This window comes from Vollenhovia emeryi, unplaced genomic scaffold, assembly GCF_000949405.1.
Source record: "Vollenhovia emeryi isolate VEMERY1.0 unplaced genomic scaffold, V.emery_V1.0 DF939192.1, whole genome shotgun sequence".
Taxonomy (NCBI): Eukaryota; Metazoa; Arthropoda; class Insecta; order Hymenoptera; family Formicidae; genus Vollenhovia; species Vollenhovia emeryi.
In genome coordinates, this window is record NW_011967174.1 from 1,071,507 (window position 1) to 1,092,382 (window position 20,876).

Here is a 20,876-nt window from a genome sequence, read left to right on the forward strand (position 1 = left end):
TCAATTATAATCGACACCGTCAAAATGACGTCGATTCGACATCATTTCGACATCGATCAACAAATCATTTCTCATATAATGATTCAAATGATTTTATTCTCCAAATAATTATATTGTATTTTTGAAACGTCAATTATAGTCGATTATAATCGATACCGTGAAATGGACGTCGATTCGACATCGTTTCGATATCGACCGGCGAGTCCATTTCATGCTGGGATAATCTTCGATTTGAGAATATGTTATTTTCTATTCAATATTATCTCCTATCCATTCAAGAAAATTATTCTTAATTAATAAGCATATATTTTTCTTGATCGATTTATTATATATAAAATTGCTTTATTCGAACAAGCGTTTTTCCTTGAACGCAATATAATCTCAATTCAAGATCTTCACGTTGAAACTAAACATATTTTTAAAAGAAGAATATTCTTTTTTTTCTTGCGATAGGCACTAATTGTAAGATCCTGCCTGAGATCCGTATCAGGTGGTTCTTATTATTTATGTTATTTATGTATAATTTAGTTAATTTATTCTAATCTACTTTATACATTTTTAACAATTTGTTCATAATAATACCGGATAAAATTTTTTAATTGTGTAGAACTGCTGCGACATTGTATATACCGGATTTATACGTCGTTAAATTAAAATTAAGAGATTTCTGAATATTCTTCTCGACGTATCGAACGGCACGCACAGAGGCATAACGAGAGTGTCAGTGCCACCATTAAAAATGGACGTAAATGGATTATGTCAGAGTCCTTTTCTCTTTTTGCCTTCCCCTCTTTTATTTCACTCGTGTCAGTCGATATTGTCGTGCGTCTGTTAGTTCGTGCCCGAGACAAAACCGACCGGATACAAACTGTCTCGACCAAATTGATCGACATGCCTGACTGCCTCCCGAGATCCTACGAAAACTCGAGAAAACAAGAAAAAGAGGTGGAGAGTCGAGCTGTAACACAGCACGTCGACCAACTTGTGCGAAAGTGCGACTACTTGTATATTGAGACTCCTGTAAATAGAATTTATCTCCGGGTCGTGCACACGTGACATGACACATTCGTATCTTCGGCGAATCATCGCCTGTCTGCGCCGGAAACCTTTCGCGTCATCAAATTACAGTGAATATCTAAGAAGTACTCGTAATGACCTCGTCTCTGATTAGTTGGGCGGGAGAACCATTATTTATATCAAAAGAAAAGGACCCAAGAAAATATATAAGAGAAAATTGTACGGAAATTTCACGCGAAATCATTTTTACATAATAATAAAGTGGAATTCGAGAAACAAATTATGTATTCCACGTCTTGCACGTCATCTTCTGCGAGCTGCAGTCATTTATTTCATTATCGACAAATAAATGGCACGCATCTCAATCGGAGAACGTTATATAAAATGAGGATAGCGCCAAAGGAATACTTTTCAGAAAAAAGTAAGATTGACGGCTATTCGCTATGCTTTGAATACGTTCCACCTTGCGCTAAATTGCATCCGCTCTCAGTTATATGCGCGCTCAATCCGCCTCCTTTTGCCCGGTCGCGAATTAAAGGGAAATCGAGATCGCTGAACGGCGCGCACGGGGGTCATATTGCCGTACAAAGAGTCGCGTTTCCAGAGCGCTTTCGGGTTGACCTAAGCAGAAAATGGCGTATCTTCGTGACAGCGACGAAAGGTCAAAGCCACTGAAAGCTCGCTTACGCTGCTTACCGCCTGGCAAATTGTGCTTGGAGATGTTTTATGTACCGCCTAGCTCGTCGTAAGCTTGCACTCTCCCTTTTTCTCCCGACGGATATTCCTGCAGGTTGTAAGGGAAACAAGCAAAAAGTCCTGGAGAGGAGCGCGCGCGCGCGCAAGAGAGAGAGAGAGAGAGATGCTGCCCCGTCTCGTTCCTTTCGCTATTCGTACACGCTGATTTCTAAGCTGGCGCAACATTGCCAGCGCCGTCCTTTCTTGCCACGTAATTTCTCTTGCCTGCGGTAGGAAGAGCCGAGATGTTCTTGCATCTGGAAATTGTGGGACGAATTTGGTTATCTCGCTGCAGATTGCGTCGATTGTTCTTAGAGACGTGTCGTGAAAATTTCAGTTCAGTTTTAGATAGTTTGAGCTACAAGACGATTAAAAACTATGTACTCGTAGGAGATTTCTGTCTCCAAGCGAAATGCCTCGAGTCTTTGTAATTTGAAAGACACACGCGACAAAGAAATCAATTGTAAAGTGATATATAATGTAAACTCGAGTCTAAAACCATTTCCAAATTTAAATTAAATTTATTAAACGTAAATAACATTGTTATTAATCATTATTTATCTTTTTATTAAAGATTATAAGAATACTATCGTAAGTTGGAATTTTTGTTCGCGAGTAAAGCCCTTCCTTTCTTTTGCTTTTCTAATAATGAGAAAGAAAAAAAGAAGAACGATAGACACTGAGATTTCTGTCTGAGATTCGCGAGACGTGCGTGTCTTTTATATCTACACTCTGCAGTCAGTCAACTTACTATTGGTAGAGGAAAAGAACATCTCTTTAATTAAGCACCGTTATTATTATAATCGTAAGTAATTCTGCGCTAAATGTAACCCATTTATTTATCATATTACCGCCGCAATAAAGTGACACGATAGCACGTCGAGCACGTGATATTCCTGCACTTGTAATCTTGGTTGCAAGTCGAGAGTTCGGAACTATAAGATTTTCGTGGCTAAGTTACGAAGGATTCTGACCCCGAGGGGCCAAACGTAGGAGCTGCAGGATATTTAATTTTCCTCGACGGAGGTGCACTGTGTAGATATAAAAGGCGCGAAACGATAACCACGAAAGGAGGGAGAGGAGAGAGAGGAGAGAGAGAGAGAGAGAGAGAGAGAGAGAGAGAGAGAGAGAGAGAGAGAGAGAGAGAGAGAGAAAATGTACGATAAAACAGACGTATAGAAATACGCGAGCGTATTTCTAATTCATGCTTAAAAACCTCCCATTTCTTGTTTTCTCTAACTCTTAAATAGCAAAATTATCTCTCGGGATGTCGATTTTAGATAATTTTCACCGTAACATTTTTAAACCTGGGGATGTAAGAATTTAATACTGCACTTAAAAATTTTCACACAATAAAATGTTTTATAACTTCTTTTTTTTCTAAGAGACTTTAATAAAAAATTATCATATGCTTCTTACTATAATTGTATATAAATTACAGAAATGAAATTAATCGACGCAACTGACTATGAAATTTTCTTTTGTTTCAAAAGAACGATATTTCGACCACAAGGTTTCGGTCCTTTTCAAGTTACAATTTAGTAATACGAGCCGTATAATAAAATTGCGCGTGATCGTCGCTAAAGAAGCACGTCATAATTCGCTTCTTTAACGAAGATCAAACAAGCAATTTTATTATGCGACTCATATTATCAAATTGTAACTTGAAAAGGACCGAAACCCTGCGGTTGAAACGTCGTTGCTTTGAGACAAAAGAGAATTTCATAGTCAGTTGCGTCGAATAATTTCATCTCTGTGATTTCCACTGACGATAAAAGGACTTTAGTCTTATGCAAGTTAATCGAAAATAAAATATCTATAACGATTATTAAAACAAGTAACAATCAATGAAATAAGATTTTTTGCGGTATTTCCGAAACGCTATGTTGGCAGCATTTACTTGAGAACTCTTTCAGAACACATTAGATAAATGCCAAAGAATAATACATGATATTCCTGTTATTCACACATGCACACTTTGTATCAGAGTGTTTTGTAAAGAATCGGCGCGTGCTAGATGCAAAATTATGAAATACAGTATCTTATCTTCTTTTTCCAAGTGAGAAACTCAAGAGAAGCCCGAGAGCGATAATAGAAAATGGGGGCAAGTTCTTGGTTGTCGTACATAGCGCGTCGGATCAGAAGATCGACCCTTATCAGCCGCTTAATATTCGGAACTTCGTCTACCCAATGTCCCCCTCTCGTACGGAGGGATCATGTCATTCTAAACCGAGGTGACTTCCAGAAGGATGCGATGGGGAATAATTAATGAAAGGGGTGAGAGCATTCTCTAACCGGAAAGAACGTACGTTTAACGATCCGCCGTTGCCAGGGTTAGAAGTCCGAGCGAGGGACGTTGGGGATGCCTGGTAGATGTGCTAGTCGGAGGCACGTACTGCTATAATTGTTGGGGTGGCTCGGAGACAACCTTTAACGGCCGTCTCAAATACTACCCCCGTGGGCCCGGGGAAACCTAATGCGTTCTTCCAATCCGACCGTTATACGTGTGCCGTCGCTATCGATTAAACAATATCGATGTTACGTCAGCCTCGAAACGTGTTCGAGCGATTCGATAAAATCATTCGCCGCGACCGTCTGACAAAATTTCTCTCGAGTCGAGGGGCGCTTTATATTGAACTCATACATGGCATCTCTTTAATTAAGAGGGAGGCGTTGCGCAACGATTGAATGAAATAAAGATTGAAATCAGCGATTTACATGACGAGATATTTCTATTCGATACGGGGGAGACGAATGGAAATAGCTATTGAATTATGATGAAAATCGCATTTACTTCTGAATGAAAAAAAAAGTGTGAGATGTGTTTTAGATTTTGTCATAAAGTTAGAATATTGGAATAATCCTACCGGGGCGATTTAATTCTCAGCGAAATGTCTGAATTATACATATATAACTTATACCTTTTGACATTGCCACAATTATGACGTGATAATCCACAAAATCCGAAAGGTTAAACCGCGGAAACCGTTTATTATCGCGCGTAATAGGCGATGTTGTAAACCACGAAAATGTAATACCTCATTTGTAATGCCATACACGCTGACATATATGCACCAAGCTGCGACAAATTTCAGATTACACTACAATTTTGATGTAACGGTGTGGTAATTCAGTTATTATCACAGGCAACGTGCTTGATCGATCAACAATTGACGATGGAATCGATCGAACGGAATATTTATATGCGACACGGAGCGACAATATTTAACGTTTGCGCGGACGAAACGTTACACATTACGTGTGTTTGTGCACGGAGCATTATAACAATGGACGCCCGAACCGATCGCCGGCGCGTTACACGCCCGCGCGGCCACGGAAGTTATTGTTAAATTCGAAATATTTCCCACGGATTGACGGCTAAACTAGCCGGAAATGAACGTCGCTTTTTAAAGCGAATCGGACAGCGGTATCAGGGGTTAATGACGGACGACATAATTGATCAAATAAATGGATAGTTGGATGCCGATTAACCGAGAGTCGATTAATCGTCCTACCGACTAATTGCCGTCATCTGATGAATTGAGGTCGACTGCCTCCGATCGCTCTTCTCCTCTTCACTCCGTTTCGATTTCAAAGCGTACCCTTCCGAAAATATCTAGTGTAACATTGTGGAAGAACATCTTGAATTAAAAATTGATCAACCAATGGAGGGAAATAATTAAATTTTTATAAATGTAAGCTAAAAATTTCTTTGAGAGAAACAACTTACTTTAAGCCTTTCTTCGATATTAAATGCAATTTACTACGAGTGTGGTAGAACGATAATATTGCCCTAAGAAAATGGGCGTGCAATTGCGATAATCGTATCAATTATTCAAATCGGCAAATCGATCTGCCGAAGCTCGGGTGGATGAAGACTAATCGAGCATTCACTTTGCTTGTAGATCTCCTGGATACGTAAGAGGGATTTGCATATCCTGACGTCATCGACCCTCGCTTACACGGGGGACGCAAGATTTTCCGTTAAGCACCCGGAATCATCCGACGAATGGACGCTGAGGATCGAGTATGTCCAACCACGGGACGCCGGGGTTTATGAATGCCAGGTTAACACCGAGCCCAAAATGAACTTAGCCTTCATGTTAAAAGTCGAAGGTAAAATCAAGGTCGTAAAGTTTCTAGAAATTCGCCGGGTAACCCTTTCATAGATCGTTTAATTCGATAACAAACGTAGTGAGATTTTTTAACCAGATTTTATCACGAGACAAAGAGAGGGAGAGAGAGAGAGAGAGAGAGAAAAGAAAAGGAAAAAACTCACAATCAGTTATTCAAAATGCACTGCTGTATTAATATATTTGAAAAAGTATTAATATAGTGAAGATAGATTTAAAAAATTTTATTCTAACGTTACTGGCACAGTATATTACGTTATATGTACTTTATAATTCCAAATGGATATTTCATTGTAATTTATCGTTGTATAAATTTAATAATAATTTTCAATTATTTGAATTGAAACGAACGAAAAGCTATGAAAGGGTTAAATTAGATCCCGTAATAACTATATGCCGTTGTAAATATATTTTGCGTAATTTACTAATAATAGGTGAAAGAATACCTGAACGCTTTCATAAGTGTCTATCACCTGATTGATCAGGAATGACACTGCTGGATAACTCGAATACGCACCAGCATGACCAAAGTGATTAATGCTTCCGCTTGCATGTCTGTAACGTGAGGAATATCCCAAAGTATCGATTAGCTTTGTTGCATCTATTTCTCCGATCGAGTAATCGCATAACATTGCAGTTACTTTAATTACCAGCGCACAGTATCGATTTCGTCCTTCAATACGTAAAGCACCTATATATGAATGTATGTGTATATACGATCGCTTAATACAAATATTAATAAAATATATCTCGACAATTAAAACTTGTCTAACAAGAGGGTTCGTTTCGGCGCGTTGTCGGGGAAAAGGTTCAATGGGATAAATTACAATATTCATTGTATTAATATTAATCTTTACAGGATACAAGCATTCAAACATTTTAAAATGCTAATATTTTTTTTAATCGTCAAATTCAATAATATCATTTTGATTATTGAGTTATCGCTTGAAACGCGTGAATTTGAGAGATTTTGAACACAGATTCATTTAAATATGTTATATTTCAATGTCATAAATTCCATTATACTTGTTGAAACATTTTAAAAATATTGGAGAGAATCTCCGTAATTTCGAGTTCAAGGGGGTAACCACTTGATGTAATCATGGGACAGTGTTCTCCGAAATCATTGTGAAAATCCTACAAAATTCCCTATGTAATCGTTTTGCTTTCATTTTCAAGTTTCTTCTCTTGTTAGACAATAAACATTAAATTTGAACATTTTGTCAACTTGTTTTCATTTTCTCAAAAAATTTACTTCTTTTGGTAAATATCCAAATATATTCCTTAGTTCGCACCTATGAGCGCGTATTATTCTTTTCATAATAAAACTGAAGTAGTTGCTGCTATAACAGCAGTGAGTTACAACGTTCACACACCTGTGCGCGCAAATTTGGGACAATAAACAGTAGATACAAAATTACTTCTCGTATTAAGACCACGGTTAGACTAGTGGGAAAAGTGGGAAGCGAGGAAACACATTTTCTACCTGACCGAATACTACACTCTTAACCGAAATTACCTCTGCAAACAAATACTTATTAATAAAATAAAAATATGTAATGTTTCGAGGAAATCTAACAGCTCTTTGAGATTTAACAACGTCACATATTTTTAAACGTGCATATAAGAAAACTATTTGCAATTAGATGAAATTATTTGTAATCGGATGAAGCCGTATGAGACCTAATGAAATCATGTAATCGGCGGGACAACATTTTCGCTAGTGGTTACCCCCTTACTCGAGTTATAAAAACGGACGATGGAAGGAAACAGAGGAACAACATTCTTTGTACTCAAATATCTCGCAGGCATACGTGGTCCATGTATACCGATAGCGCTTTCGACATTAGTTCAAATCCTAACCCCCGAAACAATAGTTCTTGGCGAAATCGATTAACTCGATATCTTTTCTGTCCTCCCATTCCAGAAAGTGCCCCTGTCCCTGCCATCACCACACCAAACGCCATTCACCGGACGTTCAACTCAGGTTAGACTCACGCAAAGAGCAGACTCCTTTTCCAAGCTATTAAATTTGCTAGCTGCTAGAAGTATTATTTTACAATTTAGTTACATGCCCGTAACGATGCATGAACGGTTTTTCTTTTGTATATTTGCGGTCAAGCCGCCCGATGGGTTTCGCTCGCCAATGAGTTGAGGTCGTAACACGAGGAAGGGGGAAACAACGGACAGCACTCTTCATTTAGACGCCGTTACGCTCGGGACTGTCTGGCAAATATTCTTTTTTTTTTGTACAGATACAGCTGACGCTAACGCGCGCTAATTTTCCGCCCTAATATTGCGAGTCGTAAATATACCACGCGTTAAATGCTCGGTGGAGCGGCGCGCCGGAACCTTTTTTCGAAATGAAAGCCCAATGCGAGCGCAATGAAAATATCCTTCGCGCGATACTCGGGCCCGGCCTCAACTTATTTAGACTCGTAGGTCTTGGCTGTTGGAGACAGTTTATCGATTTTTATACATTAACTCTGTGCCCTAAAATTTAGGCTGGCCTCTCGTGATTTTGCATGTCTCTTATTGCATGTTTTGATGTGTGTTCCATATAACTTTTTTAAGATAACTGCAGCAATGATTTGAATAATAAGTAAGTACTGAACTGTTAAACATAATTGAAGTATATCCTTCTTTGTCGCGCGAAAATGTTGTTGATGATGACAAATGTGTTTCACTACTTTTATGTACTTTTTCCTCATATGTCCTAAATTATCGTTCTTTTAATTTCAAACATATCTATACATAATTACTTTCACAAATTAATCCATCTCATTATCAATTTAGTATTGCAAACATCATACAGATTGAAATAATAAAATTATTATTAAAATGATTAAGTTTCAAGTCATCGATTGCAATGAAAAGTCTCTAACTAGAATGTTCAATACGCGAGAACGTATTGCTTTCATTGGTTCATTTAATTGGCAACATTTATAAACCCATAATGTGCATAAATTTTAAACCCTAAACAGAATCAATAATGTCCCGCAAATAATATTAATTAATAACCAACTAATAGCTCGCCGGAAATTTCATCTAAATGTGAAGTAATATTGTAGTCGAGTGTCAATTCAAGTCATTTTCATTTCGCTATGATGTATATGTGCAACATTGAACATGTTAATTAAGCTAATTACAGATACGTGTTTATTACATTCGCAGCAGTTGCTTTTCAAGAGTTAAAAAATGGCGAATATGATGCACAAATTCCTTCCTTGGTGATAATACGAAACCGGCAATATATAATTTTCTAAGATATAATACCGCATCATAAAAATTCACAATGTTTTTCATGTAAAAATATATATACAAGGAACGGAGAAAAAATTTCGTCAACTAAAATATTAAAAGCACAGTGACCACGTTGGTGGTAACAGTCTTAGGCATATCAAGCTATAAAGTGTAGTTATAATATTTAACCGCTTAAAATGTTACACGAATGAAACGAGCAGAAAGATATCTCGCTTCTGTAAAATTTTAGGTCGCGCAAGCAAGTGAATATATTATCGATGAAGGGCGCGATTCGGTCTCTCCAGACCGAATCGTAGCCCGTCGTTTAACGCAGATGGATACGGATGCGGAATATTTAAGCGTACGGTTTCCAACGTGTGTTGCAGCCGCTCAGGCGACGATCCTGGGGCCGGAGGACGTCTACGTGAAGAAAGGTAGCACGATAAGCCTCACGTGCGAAGTGAATGTGCGAAGTACACCGCCCAGTAGCGTTTCCTGGCATCACGGAGTGGCCGTAGTGGATTTCGACAGTCCCAGGTACAAATCGTAAGAATCGAATTCTCAGTTGCTCCGCTCTCTTCTACACTCCCTTCTTCTCTTTCCCTCACGCACACGCGCTTACACGTACGTCCGTATATTGTAAATATATACCTACACATATCCATTCGATCGGCGGATATTACTACTCCTCCCGCGTAACCGACGGAGATCCCAGCAATGTTTCACAAGTCGGCCCGTCTCGTCAAACGAGGAGGGAGGCTTCGGCCAAGTTTTTCGCGCCGCTACTTTGCGGTATCGCCCGATCGAGCGGAAAGCATCGGAGCACCCCGCCTTTAATCTTTTCGTCAGCCCGTCAACTCGGGGAGGGCAGGATCATCAAGAGTCGAAAAAGCAAACGAACCTTGATCCGGCAATTTTGTCCGGGATTAGTTCAGAAAACGCTTCGCGCGAAAAAAAAAACACGTAAAAGTAGCTTATTCCCTTCTTTTTCCTCTCTGCAGAGCGTAACGTGTCGCTTACAATGCCGAAAAATACTATAACACTACTCGTTACGCTGGGAAAAGTTTCCATCGAATAAACCATTTTTAAATAGTGTTTCCGATGGTTAATTTTTACGATTACATTTTCCGATCAAATTATGGATGTGCCCGATGAAAGTTATCCGACGGAATGCAGTTACTGATGAAATCTGCTTGAAAAACCGATCATATTTTTCATCGGATATAACCGTTTGTTGTTACGCAATTGGATTATCCAATTATATTTATTCGGACATTTTTCTCAGTGTAGAAATGTCACGGTAGATTCGCGATTGTCGCAGGTTTAGCGTACGTCGTACGTAAAGGCCGAATCAGACTAGCAATTTCCGACTCGGATTGGATTGGGATTGGCGATTGACAACTATCCTCTAGCCAATGAGAGCACTGACAAAAATACCCGATTAAATATAATCGGGTTATCCAATTACATAACAAACGGATGTATCCGATTAAATTGCATATCCGATGAAAAATATGATCGGTTTTTCGACCGAATTTCATCGGTAACTGCATTTCATCGAATATGTACATAATTTAATCGGAAAATTAATCATCGGAAACACTATTTAATTGGTTTATCAGGTGGAAATTTTTCTCAGTGAGTCGATTCAATCGCTGGCTGCTTTGCTCTCATTGGCTAGAAAACAATCGCCAATCACCAATCATAATCCAATCCGCGTCGACAATTGCTAGTCTGATTCGGCCTTAAGTTTGAAAGACAAACGTCTGATAAAAGTAGAGTAAAGCCTTTTATTTGCGCACATTTGTCAGCGAGTGTTTGACAATACGCGTTACCGTTTATGCATCGTACACGATTGCGCTTCTTGCCGACGCTTTGTTCCACAAGCTGCGCCCCCTCCCCGCAGAGAGAGAGAGAGAGAGAGAGAGAGAGAGAGAGAGAATTAATGACAAAGTAACATTGTGTGTGACGAGAACGGCGCCAAAGTATCTGCGATAATTCAGTGTACACCGCAGGGGCGGGGTTTCCCTGGAGACGGAGAAAACGGATACTGGGACGACGAGCAGACTACTGGTGACACAGGCCAGATTGACCGACAGCGGAAATTACACCTGCATCCCCAGCAACGCGAATCCAGCGAGCGTAATGGTCCACGTGCTGAATGGTAAGCGAATTTCTGTTTTTTTTTTAAACTCCTTTTTATAACGCGGACTTATCCGGCGGCCCATCATTCCCGGCCTCTCGCGACCGACGTCCCGGCGTCCCGGATGTTCGGATACTCAGAGCTGCCTTAATGACATATCGCGATGGAAATGTCTGAATATCCGCGGTTGAAATTTTCAGATAACCGCCCGACGTGGCGCTGGGAACCTCCATATATTACGAGCCATTATCTGGCCAAGCCGGTCCCGCATGACGCGATAATTCGCTAAATTCTCGACCAGCGACAAACGCGCCACGACTAAGCGAGTTTTTTATTATTACAAATTTGACGGATATGGTAATTCACGTTTCGATGTATCTTATCAGGTTCGCTTCTATTCGTAAGAGCGGCAAAACGATTACATCGCGCCCGCGCGAGAAACTGCAGGAACGTTTAAATTGCAAGTTTATTACTTTAAAGATCAATTAATTTCTATTCAGCAGCACGACATGCCGCATGCAAACCAGACTCGCACTCGATAAACAAAGTCGGAGGCAAGTTCTCAACAGTTTACGCGCTCCACGTTACAATGTAATTCGCTTATGAACTAACCGAATAACAAGAATACCAAACTGCAATATTTTATCCGCCGTATTACCTTAATATTATTGAACAGGTCGGCAATGTCTTCTTTATTGCCGCAGCGCTGCGAAGTTATTGTCGGGGCGAAATCGAGGATGGAATTAATGACTTTTTTATTTATTCGCATGAATTACGCAGTGTTTCTTGTGCCACGTAATTCGATATACCATCGACTCGGTATAGTCGGATTTTCCTCTCGCTCGCTACCACCTCCTTTTTTTTTTCTTCTTTACGCGGAGGAAGCACGCGCGAGTTGAGTCGAGCTGCTGCGTCATGTGCACACTCTTCGATAAACGTCGCGTGCACATGCACATTCAAGAGCCATTGCATGCGAAAAAATCCCCAAGCACCGGCGTATAAACATTTCCATGTCGGCATTCTTGTAATACCGCATTTTCATGTCCACCGCATCACGCGATTCGATCACAGAGTTCACGGTTAACCGCGTTGTTTTCGATTAGAGCGCAACCGGATTTGCATGATATTTGGTTTCGAAGGAAAAATTCCCGACCCCCACTCCCTCTCTAAATTTCAAACAAGTTTACTCAATCGAATATGCAACTACGCGTTAATTTGCGTACTTCACTTGATCCAACATTTCGATTTCACTTGCACGTGAATAACACTGTTGAAAGGCATACCAAAATACAAAGCATGAAGAAGTTAAAAGTTTGAGAATTTTTTTATGAACGTAATTATCAAATTCATCTCATATATTATATCATTTTTATATCAGTGTGCTTTTTCAACACTGTATCTCTGTCTTGAATACAATAGTTTGGCACAAGTTGTTTCTATTGTATTATATTTTCTCTTTTATTGTATTTGTATGCGTTCATACTTTTGATTTCTTTTCCCAGTCATTCGTTCGATTTTGTTATATATTATTATATTACAGTGAGACTATATAGACACAGATATGTTCACATGAGTCTCCAAATGGTGAAAGCCATAAAGAGAGAGTGAAAAATATAAATTTGACATGCCGAAAGTGAAAGAGGACAATCACGATGAGCAGTAAATAACTAACTAAATTCAATAAAAAGTTCCATATTGGACATTTTCGCGCGAATACCTGCGTTTGGTTCACATTGGCCTACTTTCCCCCACCAATTTAAATTCTTTTTGTACGTTTAGTAGAATATTATGTAACTAATTCAATGTTATTTTTTTTTAAATCTTGAGCGTTTATTTTATTTATTTCATTATACTTGCTTAAGCGTTTAATTATTGCGAAACTATTTTGCATCGCTTGAGCTTGGCGCATCCTTTTTCGTTGAAGCGGGACGTAGAAATTCAAAATGTCATCCCTTTCATTATCGCGCGACTCTTTCGAGGAAATTTCAATAGGGAGCTTTCGAGGGATGGCAAAATTTTCCAGCGGAATTGTGTTCGCGCGACCGACAAATTTTACATCAATAAACGCTCGCGTATTCGCGATGCAAGTTTGGCGACGGGAAGCCAGCGGGCTCCTGAAGTGTGACATTCGAAAGGGACGGCATGCGTTCATTCATCAAGTATCGAAATCCCCCGTCATAAAGTTTGACAGGCTCGTATATTGGAGTCGCAGCAAGTACTCGGCGCCGCACGCATACTCTCGCTTTTGATCTATTGTCAGCCGGCAGCGCTCGCGATAACACATGTAATATCTTGTTCGGCAAGTTCACCAATCCAAGCTGTCAATCATCGCGAGCGTGCGGCCCCGGCGCGCGTCCCGCGAAACTCGTGCGCTGCAGCTGCAGTTGTTCGAGATCGACATCTTTTGCGTTGCCTTCGCCGTAATCAAAGTCAAGGTTTATAAATATTTTCGAAATAAATGGATTTCAGTAAAATCTGCACACTGACATTTTTCAGCAAAAGGTGTTAGATGTATGCGTGACAAACGTACGAAGTAATTTTCAATTAATATCCAAGTTTATCTAGAAAGATTTTTTGACACAATTCAGAGTCGACTCTTTCTTGACGAAACTAATCCGCTTTTCAAATTTTAAACTTTAGCATAATGCAACATTTTATCCTTCGATAAAAATTTAAACTTCAAACTTTGCAGAATTTTATTTTAACACTTGTTAGCTGCGAAAATATTTAAAATTAAACATTTGAAAATCCTGAAAAAGTAATATTTCATAATGCAACGATTAGCGAAATGCTTACGAGATTAAGCACGATGTGAAAATTTGCGATGTAAAAATTGCAATGTTTTAGTCGATTATACAGTCCATCATATTCGCAAGATACTACATCATCATCATTTTATTCGCGCGATACAAGCCGCTCAATATTCAGCGAGAAAAAAAGAGACCGCATCGATATTCCGCGACTTTCGTCTCGCTTTATTTCGACACCGATGCCGCGTGCGCTCTGGCCAGCAATAAATTTACAATACAACCGGCCTCTCTTCGATTCCTGATTAAATTAATGTTTTCGAATTCATAGCACCCCGCGTCGGGAGTTACAAAAATCAACAAAACCCCCCCGGCAACCGGGGGCAGCAGACCGGCCGTCCGCGTACGCCGCGGCGTTTACACGGCAATCGAATTGCAGAACTTAACAAGCTTTCTTCGACGGTTTCCACGGTTTCCACGCAACCCCGCGTTGTCCGCGCGCGGCGCACGGCGCGCTTTCCGCCCTTCGGACCATCGAGACATCGATCGCGCCCACTTTCGTCTGGGAACGCCCGGCGTACGCGCGCTCCGCTTGCGGAGCGCCGCTTCCGGTGCCGGATGAAAATTAATGCGGCACAGTTCGTCTGCATAATTAATTTATAGGGCGCACCCGGTCGCCGCGGTCGGCGCATTGGCCATCGACGTTATTTCAAACACAGCTGATTACTCTGCAAAATTGACCGCAAATTTCAATTATTTCTCGATAAACCCGTATGCGACCCGGGGGCTATCTGTTTTGGCACGTACTATCTGCGCATTAACGCGATTACGCACGCCGGCCGTGCCCGCCGTATGTCGGCATTTCGAGCGTCGGGCCGGTGCCATTTTTCGATAGCCAGGCCCAGGTAAACGCGCCGTAACGGTGCAAGCTCCGCCCGATGAGATTTTCAATTTGCTCGTAAATCGCGGTCTTGCCGAAGGGACCGGTTACCGCGTCGCGGAACCGCCGTTACACGACCGTGTACCGCCGCCGCGGCCGATCCGTGATTATCTTTATTGCCGCCGAATGTTGCACGCAACGCGGCGATACCGCCGTCATAGAACGCGAAATTGTTGTTTCCCGCTACGAATGCGGTGGCTCGCCGTAGCTGCTGTTATTGCCGAACAAAACGATATTTCACTCGCGGTTCGTACCACGGCACGCGTTTCGCCCCTTTGCTAGCCACCTTACGTACCTACGTTGAGCGTTATTCCTGTTGGTCATGACGTGAAACTTTATAGTAACCCGCGGAAATCGCACCGTTGATTTTATAAATCCACCGCGAACACATCGTGAGATATCTTTGCGAGATACGGCACAGGTGCACGGGAAAATGCTGCCGTAGCTGAAAACTGCACGTGGTAACTAAATTTCGGTTGTAAAATATGGGCAGCTAATATTTAGTTGCGATAGATCAATATTTTGCTACTGTGCCTATTGCATTGGGTGCGGCAGTAAAACGTTTGCTGTGGTTTGGAAATCTACACGGAGAGAGTTTTCTCTTCAAATTTACCTCGTACACGGCATTTTGAAGAACTATATGAGAGTTTTTTTTTAAAGTTTACCATACGTTTTACTAGTAAAATGTATACTAAGCATAATTACTAGTGAAATGTATGGTAACATTTCAAAAAGCTCTCATGAAATTCTTTGAAATGCCGTGTTGTCTCACGATTACAATGTTTTCAGGATAAATTTTAAAGGAAAATTCTCTCCGTGTATAGTTACGGCAGCGAAAGATTTTTAGCAAACCACGATTAACTGTGGCAGCGAAAATTTGGTTTTCAGGGTGGTGTTACTGAAAAATATAGAAGAACCTTGAACATTTCGATTTGTCCAAAATGCAAAACTTGTAGTCGACCAAGCGGTAAAGTTTAGGTGCTTTATTTACAACGTTTCGATCTAATTCCAGATTAGGTATCGAACACAGCTCTTGCAGAGAACTTAAGGGGATCCTAGAGTGATTCTGCACTTTTGCACCTTTCTAACCTAGAAACTGTCAGTTCACGGAAACATTTGTGTAATATACAAATTAAATGGCTTACGTGTACAGATCGAAAGCAGCTTGCTATTCCGGCTAAATGAAAGAACAATATGGCATCACTAAAACTAAGTTTGTAAAGTCTAATAAAAAATAATAGTGAGCAGCACACATGTACTACATGTACTGAATGTGTGTACTGCTCACTATTATTTTTTATTAGACTTTACGAACTTAGTTTTAGTGATGCCATATTGTTCTTTCATTTAGCCGGAATAGCAAGCTGCTTTCGATTCGTACACATAAACCATTTAATTTGTATATTACACAAATGTTTCCACGAAACAGACAGTTTTAAGTGCAAAAATATCATAAAATATTACTTACAAAATATATATTATTTTCACAGTTTCTCTCTTTAGATTAATATTATATTCTTTATTATTGCATGTCGTAATGTCTGACTTTCTAATTTGTAGTGTTAAAGTTTAATTTATAAATATTAAAAGACATTTATTCCTGACATTGGAAGCGTTCCTTTGTCTAAATTTTTGTTACATATTCTTTGTAATTGTGCGTTCTTAACCGTGTATCAATGTGTTGAATTTTAATTTCACACGATAATACAAGAGTGTTTCCTGTAATGCATTTTATTTTCGCGATTATTTCCCTTATATAGGGTCTCGTTACTAAAGAGAGATTGTCGTTAGGCTGGAAAGTTCGTGCTTGGCGTTTAACGCGTTATACGAACGATTAACCTACATTGTGAATCTAATTAGGGCTGCACAATTAAATTCCTGCGTTATGTAGCTACTCGAGATAATATTCAACGCGAAGAGACTGTGACGTAGTTTATAGAATTAACTATATAGAACAATAGAATTTTCTCCAACTACTGCGAATAATTTCCTATATATTATTTTCAAATAATATCAAATTTTATAATTAGTTTAATTAGATTCTTATACAATTTATTAATAGCAAGAAGATGAAATATATATTAGAAATTATGTAAAAATATTCAAGATTAATGTTTGATTCTGTTACACACTACATCTTTCCAAACTTATTTTTTCTCGTTTTCGCATTGATATGCACTTGTCACGTTATTCAGAGGTAAAATACTTGGTTCATTTTATTTTTAAAAACTTTAATAATTAAGTAACTATATTATTTTAAAAATATCAGTACTCTTATGCGTTTCCGTGGAATATAATAATATTACATATTATCTGAGAAAATTTTTATTCACCAATTCGCTTATTAAATAGCGAAAAAAACGTTATTTTAAGAATCTAATATATTTAATAATTGGAATAATTTCCGGATTGTTCTTTATATTATTTTCTATTCAAAATATTTAACAATTATTCTGAACGTGCGACTGCCGTGTTATCTTTGGTGATATGGCATTGTCATGGGAGACCCTGAACAATTAACGTGTTAATACTTACATACACTTTAAATGTATCTTAATTTATATGTATTATGTAGAGGAAAGTCCACTATTATGAGGCTTCTAGTATAAGATAGCAGGTTTTCAACATTCGAATTCAATTCTTTCTTCGCGACGATTACACGATCTAACTGCTTTTTCCACTAAACAGATTTCACTCTAAGGGCAATAAATTCACGATAAAACCAACAAGTGTCTATAAATTTAGTAGAAACCCCGCTATCTCATATTAGGAACATATCTCATAATAGGGCACTTTCATCTATATTCATATAATAATATTTATAAAATTATTAGTTTACGTACACTTGTAATAAATATTGGCATAAGTATAAAATGTCAGAACGAAGATTAACGCGAATTATTGAACAACGTCATTAATGTGCAAAGCGGAATCGACGACGGAGGAACTAAAGCCGACGTGCGCACATTTCTGTTATAGGTGAACATCCGGCGGCGATGCAGCATGGCGGCAGCTGTGGCGTGGCTCCGACCATTTTGCTCGCCAGCATCACCCTCATAATCGCGAACCTGTTAAGGTGAGCAGCCGCGTTGTGAATCGCGCAACCTAAAGAAAAGAGTAAGAAAGAAAGAAAGTCAAACGTGTCAACGGTCGGGAGAGACAATGTCCGAAGTGAGCGCGGCGATCGACGGTCGCGAAAATGGTACACGCTCGGAAAAATCGCCCGGCCGACCGCGATAGATCGCTTTAGCTCACGCCTCGCCGTTACACGCTGCGCGTATCCGTTCGCCGAGTGCTCGGAAGCGACGACAAGAGAATCACAGTGCGGACCGAAGTGCAGTGGACCAAAGCTCTGTGAAGGACGCGGTGACGTGGCGGATCTTTAGCACGTACGTTTTTAACACGAAAACCTTTCACAGACTCTCCATTCTTTTGTATAAAATCGTGTTAAACGCATCGCGGCAAAAAGTGTCGAATTATTCTCCACATCTTTGGTAGCACGGTTGAGCGTTCGCCAAAGGGACTCTCTTACACTTGTGCTTTTTGTATAATTAAAACGGTATGTTAACCGTGCCTCAACGAATTTGCGTGGGACTCTTTCTCTAGTGATGAAAAAAAAACTGCTCATCTCGTGATTTCGTTGCGAGGATCCCGTTAGAATTTGTATTTTAACTAATTCAATAATGGCCTCGTAGTATCCTTATGTAATGTCGATCGCAGAACGACGCTGTACTGTACTCGTTACAGAGTCGGGATCGATTGCATTGATCTGTTACGATTGCCAACGCTCTCGAATCGAGTATCGATGGCTGGATCCGTTCGATGGCTACGAAATTAATGGTTACATAAATCGAGATTTATAATCTAACGATTATCAGTTAGTTGCGTAATAATTATCAGGTGATTAAGGCTGTTGTACATAAAACGAGTAACGAGCATGTTAGGGTTTGCCGTGAACTTGTACAGTACAATGCACGTGCGAGAATTGCCGTGACCGATAATCGTTTCTTGTCGTTCGATCTGGGCAATATTGTACATAGCTTGTGTCATTGGTTATAACATAATTGTATGGTACGCATACAATCGTAAATTTGCGAAAATTCTAACTAAGCCTTGTGCCTCGGGCCTTGCGCAATTCAGCGTCTCGAGCGTGCCAGATATTTTTCCTACATCCCCTGAGTTGTATATGCACACTACGCATAATAATTTTGCCCAGATTTGACTCTTTCGGTTTTCGATGAAAACATAGACACGATATCTATTGTTGAAAAATAATTGCGTTGTTAAGGGATTGACTGCTAAAGTGAGAGTGATGCAACGATTCGTTTTTTCAAAAGATTGTGCAAAATTATTTGCAATCAAACTGTAGGTAAAATCAAATTTTCACAGTATTAATTAATATTAACATTTGCTATGTTAATATAACGATGACATACTATTGACGAAAATCAAACTCGTTGTTTGCAGTCTTCTAATGCGCGAAAAAATTATTTGGGTAGTCGAAAATTATACGAACAAATTTTTTCTAATAAAGTTTTAATTGATTTATGTTATTCACGTAAACATTTTTTCTTGAATTTACGCTTTGAATAACTGTTTAATATTAGCGAATCTGTAAGAGTTTAATTTTTTTAAAGCACATGTGAAATACAGAAAGATAATTTTTCGAAACAAGTTTCTAATTTATACAGGAACACTTGTGCGACGGAACAACTGGTCCTGTATGGAAATGAAATGAATTTAATGCAAAAATGTCACGTTTCCATTAATTTTGATTTGACTTTTGCGTGAGTTAATCGAATGAGCCGTGTTGAAGACGTTAGCACGAACAAATTGATTTTGATTTTATGAAAGAATTTAGAAAAAAATTCTACGTTAAATATTATTGCTTCTAACATGAGGGGAGAGTATTTATAGTACAGTATACGGACTTATACCATCGAAGAGAAAACCAGAACTAATCACTTTAGTAATGGTAATAGGTAGGTTGGTTCTCGATATGTTTCTGTTTGTTTAGTTCAAACAGAATTGTTTCAGCTAAACGATTCGTTACGTCGATACGTGTCTTGCTTGATTGTTCGATAATCAAAATGCAATTTGTCGAAGGTAATATTCCTCCTCCAAACAGGTCATTTCATTCTTAATTCGTTTGCAAATTTTGCTTTGAGAATATCAAAATGTTTTTCGAAAAACAAAGTGCGTCAAAATTAATTCATCGCTTAATCAAAAGCTAATCAAACGAATAACGAACGTTATATTAAAATGTATTATAAAGCTCGTGTATAGATAAGTGAATATGAAAAGATAATACGTAAATATATTTAAATAGGTCAATAATAAGCGTTCGTTATGTATCACGATAATAGTACGGAAAGTATAATTCGAAAGATCGAAATGTAATTAAAAGTTAAATAAAGGTTCCTTTGCAGAACTAACAAAAAGTCGCCTTTTACTACGATAATTCATTTGAGCTCTCTAAAATGATAAAGTGTCAGCGAATCTGATTACAATTATTATATGTAATTACATGTCAAATATTATTTCATTGTTTATGTTACAAAATCTTTTGTAAATTTTACATATTTTGCATAGAATTTAGTAGTATTTAATTTACAAGACATTTGTAAGTTTCTGAATAAACGGAAATTTTGGGGGGAGATAATAGGGCGGTTTACTTAATTTTGCAGGTAAATGAAATAACTGTATATGACGGACATGACTCCGCTAAAATTTTGCAATTTTCTTTCTTCATTATATTGATTAATATTAAATTATATAGTGGTCTTCCGACTGTAATGCCAGATTCGATATTTCCATCGGATTCTACGAAGGTTAAGCACTTAAATTATTCGTCTTCCTCTGCATTTGATTAAACCAATCAACTCAATTGATATTATCTAGTTAAGAAGGTTTAGTAT

At 38.8% G+C, this 20,876-nt stretch overlaps 1 protein-coding gene across 4 annotated transcripts in view; it reads left to right on the forward strand.

Moving 5' to 3' along the window:
• The window catches only part of LOC105562271 (basement membrane-specific heparan sulfate proteoglycan core protein-like), a 216,215-nt gene extending 195,816 nt beyond the window's left edge, over positions 1-20,399 (forward strand). The window contains exons 4-8 of one of the 4 annotated variants that reach the window (XM_012012987.1): positions 5,658-5,868; positions 7,813-7,872; positions 9,515-9,665; positions 11,132-11,292; positions 17,938-20,399. In XM_012012987.1, coding sequence (XP_011868377.1) covers positions 5,658-5,868; positions 7,813-7,872; positions 9,515-9,665; positions 11,132-11,292; positions 17,938-18,038 — 684 coding nt within the window. In that variant the 3' untranslated portion in view covers positions 18,039-20,399. The remainder of the gene's footprint in view (positions 1-5,657; positions 5,869-7,812; positions 7,873-9,514; positions 9,666-11,131; positions 11,293-17,937) is intronic. The other 3 variants (XM_012012988.1, XM_012012989.1, XM_012012990.1) reach the window with 3 other exon arrangements.
• Positions 20,400-20,876: the final 477 nt, after the last annotated feature.